Source organism: Mastomys coucha, unplaced genomic scaffold (genome assembly GCF_008632895.1).
Source record: "Mastomys coucha isolate ucsf_1 unplaced genomic scaffold, UCSF_Mcou_1 pScaffold9, whole genome shotgun sequence".
NCBI classification, from domain to species: domain Eukaryota; kingdom Metazoa; phylum Chordata; class Mammalia; order Rodentia; family Muridae; genus Mastomys; species Mastomys coucha.
In genome coordinates this window covers 84,608,268-84,616,465 of record NW_022196915.1, presented here as the reverse complement: position 1 = coordinate 84,616,465, position 8,198 = coordinate 84,608,268, and the positions used below count along the sequence as shown (strand labels likewise).

At 43.4% G+C, this 8,198-nt stretch overlaps 1 protein-coding gene across 2 annotated transcripts in view; it reads right to left on the bottom strand.

Annotated features, from left to right (window-relative positions):
• Positions 1–222: 222 nt before the first annotated feature.
• Positions 223–8,198, bottom strand: part of Pibf1 (progesterone immunomodulatory binding factor 1) — a 169,033-nt gene continuing 161,057 nt past the window's right edge. For both annotated transcript variants that reach the window (XR_004116088.1, XM_031361363.1), the window contains one exon: positions 223–771. Coding sequence is in view for 1 of the 2 variants with exons in the window: in XM_031361363.1 (XP_031217223.1) it covers positions 721–771 (51 nt within the window). In the remaining variant the exon portion in view is untranslated. The remainder of the gene's footprint in view (positions 772–8,198) is intronic.

Here is an 8,198-nt window from a genome sequence, read left to right as displayed (position 1 = left end):
ATGTGCCTAGCCTCGCAGAGACTTGATGTGCCATGGTGGGGTGTACCCAGGAAGATCCCGAATTACTCTCAGAAGAGAAGAGGAAGGGGGAGTGGGGGGAAGAATTATGGGAGGAGGTGACCAGGAGGGGGGCAATGAGTAGGATGTAAAGTGAATAAGTAAAAATAAAAATAATAATAATCAACAAACAAAATCTATACTTATAAAAACTATACAATCTAGTCAGGAGATAGAAGACATTTATTTTATAACAAAATACATAAAACCACATATAAATTATGACCATTTGTACTTTATATGTCAATTATACTAAAATTTGTTAATTTGACATTAGTTAAAATAAACATTGTTACTTATACTTGAAAATATTGCAGGGCGGTGGTGGCACATGCCTTTAATCCCAGCGCTTGGGAGGCAGAGGCAAGTGGATCTCTGAGTTTGAAGCCAGCCTGGTCTACAGAGTGAGTTCCAGGATAGCCAGGGCTACACAGAGAAACCCTGTCTCAAAAAAAACAAAAACAAAAAAACCAACCAACCAACCAAACAAAGAAAATATCAAGTACATGATTGAAATGAACCTTTCTCCCCAACAGACATAGCACTTGAGGAGCACATGATAACACAGGCCCACTCCAATAGAGAGCTGAGGGCGTGGCTGGGATGTGGCGTGGATGGAGGTGCCTGGCTGGGCTAGGCTCCAACTCTCTTCAACACCAAACACTAGGCCTTCATCTTTTGATTCTTGGGCCACTCTTGTGCTTCCTTTTTAGTCTGAAAAAGAAAAAAGAAGTATATTAAATAAAGTGATTCCAAGGAGGAGGTGATGCCGAGGACTACACACGTGCCTGGGGTACTTGTATAAGCTAGACAAGACCCAAGTCTCTCTAATTCACATAACATCGTGCATCTGACACAGCACTTTTAGGTTAGGGGGTGCTGGGTCCTCCTTAGTTGGTGTGGGGTCTTTTCATGCTTTTACCTTCAGGTGACAGGGCCCAGCCCTGTCCAGCCCCTGCCTTCCCAGCTCCTCGTCTGGAGCCCAAGCCTAGCAGGGAAACTCACAGGGAGAGTGAGAGAGAACTGCAGAGTGGGGGGCCTGTCGCTGGGCTGCCTTTTCTGAGGGCCTCTATGGTTCTGCAACGGAAGGAGACTGAGGCCATCTTTATTGGGATTGGGTGACATGAGAGGGTGAGATGGTAAGGACACCACAGGCCTGTGCGAGCTCCTCTGCCCCAACAGGGAAGTTAGCAATCTATTTCAGGGGAGGAGCCACTGTGGCTGGCTTTGAACTCACTATTTAGTCAAGGATGATCTTTTTTTAAAGATTTATTGATTTATTTTATGTATATGAGTACACTGTAGCTGGACAGATGGTTGTGAGCCTTCATGTGGTTGTTGGGAATTGAATTTAGGACCTGTGCTTGCTCTGGTCAGCCCCACTCACTCGGACCCAAAGATTTATTTATTATGAATAAGTACACTGTAGCTGTCTTCAGACGCACCAGAAGAGGGCGTCAGATCTCATTATGGGTGGTTGTGAGCCACTGTGTGGTTGCTGGGACTTAAACTCAGGAACTTCAGAAGAGCAGTCAGTGCTCTTACCCGCTGAGCCATCTCGCCAGCCCCCAGGCTGCTCTTGAATTCATGATCTTGCATCAATTTCCTGAGTGCTGGGATTACTGGGAACACATGTCAGCCCTGCCAATCTGATTTCAGTTATTCAGAGTTTGTTTAGGACAGGTTTTAGTACACAGCAGAACCAAAGGCCAGGCACAGATATGGCCCCCATTGCAACACATGCTGGTCTTGAACTCTAGCCAAAGGTGGCACTAAACTTCTGATCCTCCATCCATGTCCTAACTGTTCAGGTAGTCCACATGAGCTACTGCACCGCTTGTGCAATGCTCAAAGCCAGGACTTGTTGACGGCTCGGCAAGCACTCTCCCAGTGAGCTACCTCTTCTCCATACCCACACCTTCACCACAGTGGCACATCTGGCTGCTGAAGGGTAGAGTATATGTTAGTCACGGCTGATACAAACGCTTTAGTTTGGGGCAAATATCTAAAGATATGTATATGTCATTACAGTATTATCCAGAATAATTTCAGTGCCCATAGGACATGCTCATGGGAGAGAATGATCTATGTTTTTCTTATAATGTTTCTGGCTAGTTTTTGGCGCTTAGCATTATTAGGACAGGGTTTGTAAAGTAGGCTGTGAATTCTTTCCCTCCCCCTTCCTTCTTCCTTTGGGACGAGGTCTCATATATTCCCGATTGGCTTTAAAGCAGCAAGGCACAAGTGACCCTGAACTTCCAATATGCCTGTCTCCATTTCCCAAGTGCTGAGAAATGTGGCTTGCTCTCCCTTATCCAATTTATGCGGAGGCGGAACCCAGGGCTTCCTGCATGCTAGGTAAGCACTCTTACTAAATCTATCGAGTGAGTTACATTCTCAACCCTGCACTGGCTTTGAAAGAGATGATGGAGAACTGGTATAATTTCATTCTTTTTCTTTTTAAAGATTTATTTATTTATTTTATGTGTATGACTATACTGTAGCTGTACAGATGGCCGTGAGCCATTATGTGGCTGCTGGGAATTGAACTCAGGATGGCCCTACTTGCTCCAGCCCTACTTGCTCCAGCGTAATACACTGTAGCTGTCTTTAGACACACCAGAAGAGGGCGTCAGATCTCATTACAGGTGGTTGTGAGCCATCATGTGGTTGCTGGGATCCGAACTCAGGACCTTTGGAAGAACAGTCAGTGCTCTTACCCGCTAAGCCACCTCACCAGCCCTCATTCTTAAAGGTTGGGTAGAATTTACCAGTTAAAGCATTTGACTCTATTTTTTTTTTTTTAAAGACAGGGTTTCTCTTGGCTGTTCTGGAACTTACTCTGTAAAAAGTAAAAAGACCATGCTAGTCTTTTTTTTTTTTTTTAAAGCTTTGTTTTATGAATATGAGTACAGTGTTGCTGTTTCCTTACACATCAGAAGACTGCATTGGACCCCATTACAGATGGTTGTGAGTCACCATGTAGATGCTGGGAATTGAACTCAGGACCTCTGGAAGAGCAGTCAGTGCTCTTAACCACTGAGCCATCTCTCCAGCCCCAACTAGTCTTGAACTCAGAGAACCACCTCGCCCTGCCACCCAAATGTTGGGCTTAAAGATGTGTGTCACCACTACCTGGCCTTATTGCTTTGGTAGGTATGTCAATTCACATTTAATAAGACTTATTTTGTATATGTGTGTCTGTGTAGGTATGTGCACTTGAGTGTAGGTGCTGCGGAGGTCAGAGGTGTAAGATCCCCTGGAACTGGAGGGATAGATGGTTGTGAGCCACCTGACTAGGGTACTGGGGACCATCTTGGTTCTTCTGCTGAGCCATCTCTTCTGCTAGTCTCTGATTAGGTTTATTAATAGGAAGCAGAGAGGGTTTTCAGGGGTATTTAACTCACTTCTCTTTTTGTCTGGTTATAGTTTGATAATAGTTAAAGTCTACGAGCACTCCAGAGTTTGCACAGAGACTATCATCCCTTACATCTTTCTGACTCCTGGGAATGGCTATAGCGTTGCACAGTTCCTGTCTGTTTTATCATTTAGTTTGCATGTGCTTGTGAGCAGCAATTCTCTCAGACAGCGTCATGTCCTCTTAAGGGGCCTTGATTGTAGAACCTGGCCTTATAGGGTTGTTAGGAGAGTAAATGGCACAATGCATAAAACCACATAAACCTCAACAGAGGTACTCCACAGTCCCCTTTGTCCTTCCCTCTGCTTTTTTGAGACAGAGTTTGCTGTTGAGATGAGACTGGTCTGTAACTGGTGGTCATTCTGCCTCAGGCCTCAGTTCAAAGTCATCCCTACTCTTCCAGGCCTGTTCTGAACCTCAGGACTTCTTCGGCACTCATGGAAACCTCTACAAGGGTTTCACATAGCCCATGTATGTCTCAAATTATCTGTGTTGTAGGACTGGTGATGCACCCAGCACTTAGAAAACAGAGGTAGGAAGACCAAGAGCCAAAATAGACACATGGTGAGTTCAAGGCCAGCCTGTGTCACGCCAGACCATATCTTCCTCCCAAAGTGTAAGAGCCCAGCCATGCAGCTGAAGCTGCTTCTGAGATGTTGACTCTCATGCCCCATTTCCTGAGTACTAGGATTACAGCTCAGCCACCAGGCCTGGTTTTAAAGACTAATTCCAGGGCTCCATGCATGCGAGGCAAGTGCTCTACCAACTGAGCTACACGCCCAGCCCCCAGCCTCTGTACTTAACGAAATCAGTTGTTTACTTGAATCTCTACTTAATAAGCTGTGCATTCTCTGTGGGAAGTCATAAAATGATGTTCAATAAAGGGTGGTTTAATGAACAAACATATCTCTACTGATAACTTTTAATCTAAATGTGATCTATATTAATGAGAGTGTTTGGCAACAGGCCTCTATGTAAGACCAAGTTTGACACTGGTAAAATTGGATATTAATTGGATTAAAAATTTGGATATCCAATTAATATTTCTTAAAAAAATCTTTTAAAGGTGAAACAGATTGTTTTGGAACTTTTTCTGATAAGGACTCAAGTAAAGCTTTAAAGATTACATTTTAAAATTATTTTTATGTATTGTTTACATTTGATAAGTATTAGAAAGAACTTAATTTTAAACTCATTTCTTTCTTTTTGTTTGTTTGTTTTTTCGAGACACAGTTTTATATGTATCCCTGGCTGTCCTGGAACTCATTCTGTAGACCAGGCTGGCCTCGAACTCAGAAATCCACCTACCTCTGCCTCCCAAGTGCCGGGATTAAAGGCGTGCGCCACCATTGCCCGGCTAAACTTATTTTTTTATAAGCTTTTTATTTTCCGACCTCCCCCCGCCCCCGCCCCAGTTTCTTGAGACAGAGTTTCTCCATGTCGAAGAGAACCCTGGCTGTCCTGGACTCACTTTATAGACCAGGCTGGCTTCGAACTCAAGGAGACCTGCCTGCCTCTGCCTCCGGAGTCTCGTGATCAAAGGTGTGTATCACCACGCCCAGCTTTAAACTTTTTCTATACAAACATTTTTCTTTCTCCATATCTTGTTTCTGTTTGTTTTTCTGAGACAGCCTTAGTGGTGCATTTCTTTAATTCCAGCAGTTGGAAGGCGGAGACAGGTGGATCTCTTGGAGTTCCAGGTTTAGATAATCTACATAGATTTCCAGGTAAGCAAAATCTACAGAGACCCTGTCTTAGAAGGAGAAAAAAATAAAAAAGAAAGGAAAGCCATCCATCCATCCACCCATCCATCCATCCATCCATCCATCCACCCACCCACCCATCCATCCATCCATCCGGCCAACAGTGCCCTTCCAACTCCCTGCACTCCCTTTAACTCCACTTCCAACTGATTGGTAGGCATTCCCTTCCCTAACTTTCTTTATGGGGAGGGTCTGTCATCTCCTCCAGTCTGTTCCTGTACCCGTCAATTCTTCTCTTCCAGTGTATTGTGCATTTCTGCTGAATTGTGAAACAGGTAATCCTGTTTCTGCCTCCTAAGGGCTGGGATCCCAACCATGAACCACCATGCCCAGTAGTTTTTTTAAAGAGATATAACATACATGAATGAATCTTGAAGATGATACACTAAGTGAAATAAACCAAAAAGATAAGTCTAAATTAGATAGATTCCTGTGAGCAGAGAGTAGAATGATGATTAACAATGGCTGGAGGAGGAGGAAGGGGAGTTATTTAATGGTCTAGACTTCAGGTCTACAGGATGGAAAAATATCCAGAGATCTGTCTTATAAGATTGTGTATATTTAACACTACTAAACTATGCATGTAAAATGGTTAAGATGGCAGAACATATACTTTGTATTACAACAGAGAAAAAAGGAAAGTGGAGGTTTTTAAATAAAAGAGTTTGAGATGGCCTTGGGGACAAGTATGTGCAATGCCAGGTTTAGGAGGCTGAGGCAGGAGGATCAGAAAGAGCTCAAGGCTAGGGGCTGCTCTGCCTGTAGAGTGCTTGCCCAACACTCACAAAGCCCCGTGTTGCCCCAGTATCAGGTACATTGGATGTGGCACTGCACCTGTAACCTCAGCAATTGGCTGACACACACACCCAAGGCTAGGCTCTGCACAAGTGTCAGTGTGAGAGATAATATTAGAAAATGTATTATTTCCTGATAGTTACTTGAACTGTTATATCAGTCATGTGTTTTTGTTACATATTTTTTATTCGATAGCCTTCTATACTTAACAGCAAAGATGTTTTTACTTGGAATAGTGCCATTTAAACATTCCCACAAGGCCTGGGTGGTGTTGGCTTATTCTTTAATCCCAGCAGTTGGGAAGCAGAGGCAGGTGGATCTCTGAGTTCGAGGTCAGCCTGGTCTGGACAGTAAGATTCAAGACAGGGTTATACACAAAGAAGCCCCGTCTGGAAAAGAAGGAAACAGAATCCTATCATGTGGTGAGTACAGTGGCTCAAGCCTGTCATCCCAGCATGGGTTTGCTAAGAGTTTGAGTCCAGCCTGCTCTCCACAGTGAGTTTAAGGCTACTCTGACTATAAAATGACACCCCATGTTAAAAACCAAAATACCAAACCAAACCAAGCCAAACGGAGCTAAGCCTTCCTCAGTACTATACACGGGGCAGGATGGTGAGAGCTCATTTCCACAGATCTTGGGCAGGTGCTCTTCCAGGCTCAAGTATCGCCTTTTCAGGAGGCTAGGCCTTCTCAACCCTCCCTCCCCCGTTTTGTTTTTCTCTACAGAATATACCATGTCACATATAGAATATACTACATCACATCCTATATAGTTTACTATGTATCTTGCAGGCAGGGTCTCACTATGGAGCCTAGACTCCTTGAACTAGCAAGTGTCCTACCTCTGCCTTCTGAGTGCTGGGATCACAAGCCTAGCTCTTTCCCACAGCCCTTAATTTTAGGTAAACCCAGGGCGTGGTGCATACTGGGTTAATGCTCTACCATGGAGCTCCATCCCCTGCCTGTATTAGATACATAAAAGTTGCATAAATGTAAGGAGTTAGCGTGTAATGTCTCAGTATGTAATTGTACAATGTTCAAATCACCTTAAAATGTTTATGGTGAAAAGAAGAAACGTCAGTCTATTTTTGTGTGTCGATTTATAGTATATTTCCATCTGGAGTGTAAACAGGGGGTTTTCTATCCCACCGGCCTATACTATTACTTGCACAAAGGAAATGAAGAGATGTGGCTTGGATCTGCTGCAACAGACACTGCTCAATTCTATGTAAATCTGGGCTTGAGGTTTTGAGAATTGATACATAGTGCTTCTCCTAGGTCATATGAAAGACCATACAGGACAACAGGGCTAGATCACGACTGTAACTAAACCAGGAAGCATGGTTCGTTACCAGAAAGACAATGTTCTAAGGAACAGTCTAATTAGGAAGACATAAAGTACAACATTCCATTGTGTGACCTTACACTCATTTTCATTTAGATCTTATGTAGCCCTGGCCGCCTGGGATTTGCAAAAGTCCTCTTGCCTCTACCTCCCAATTGTTGCCATGAAAATGTGGGATTATACTCTATTCAAACTCAGTTATCACCCAAAGATATGTTTGTTTGTTTTTCGAGACAGGGTTTCTCTGTCCCCAGCTGTCCTGGAACTCACTCTGCAGACCAGGCTGGCCTTGAACTCAGAAATCCACCTGCCTCTGCCTCCCAAGTGCTGGGATTAAAGGCGTGCACCACCACCGCCCAGCTTCACCCAAAGATATGTATGTTGGGGCCTTCCACGGGTGAACTGTTTTCTTTTGATAGGATGTGTGTGTATGTGTATAACCTAAGATGGCCTTGAACTTGTGATCAGGTACTCCTGCTGCAATAACAGGTGTGTATCATTTGCTATTGGGAAACATCTGCCTTTGTTCATATGTTAATTATAATTTATGCTACCTTGAGCTACATTAGCATTGAACATATGATTTCCCATCTACCTAAGCATCTTATTCTCATTTGTTACTACCAAAATGTAAACAGATGCCAAGTGAATAATGGTAGTTCTGATAGGTTGATTTGACTCATGAAATGAGGAAGTTGTCATTTCCAGATAGTTTAGCTAGTGATGCTATTAGTACATTAGCAAAGCTTTAACTTCTAGAAATTCTATTAGAGTGGATTATAAGTTTCTAATCTATTACCAACTCTTTTTTTTTTTTTTT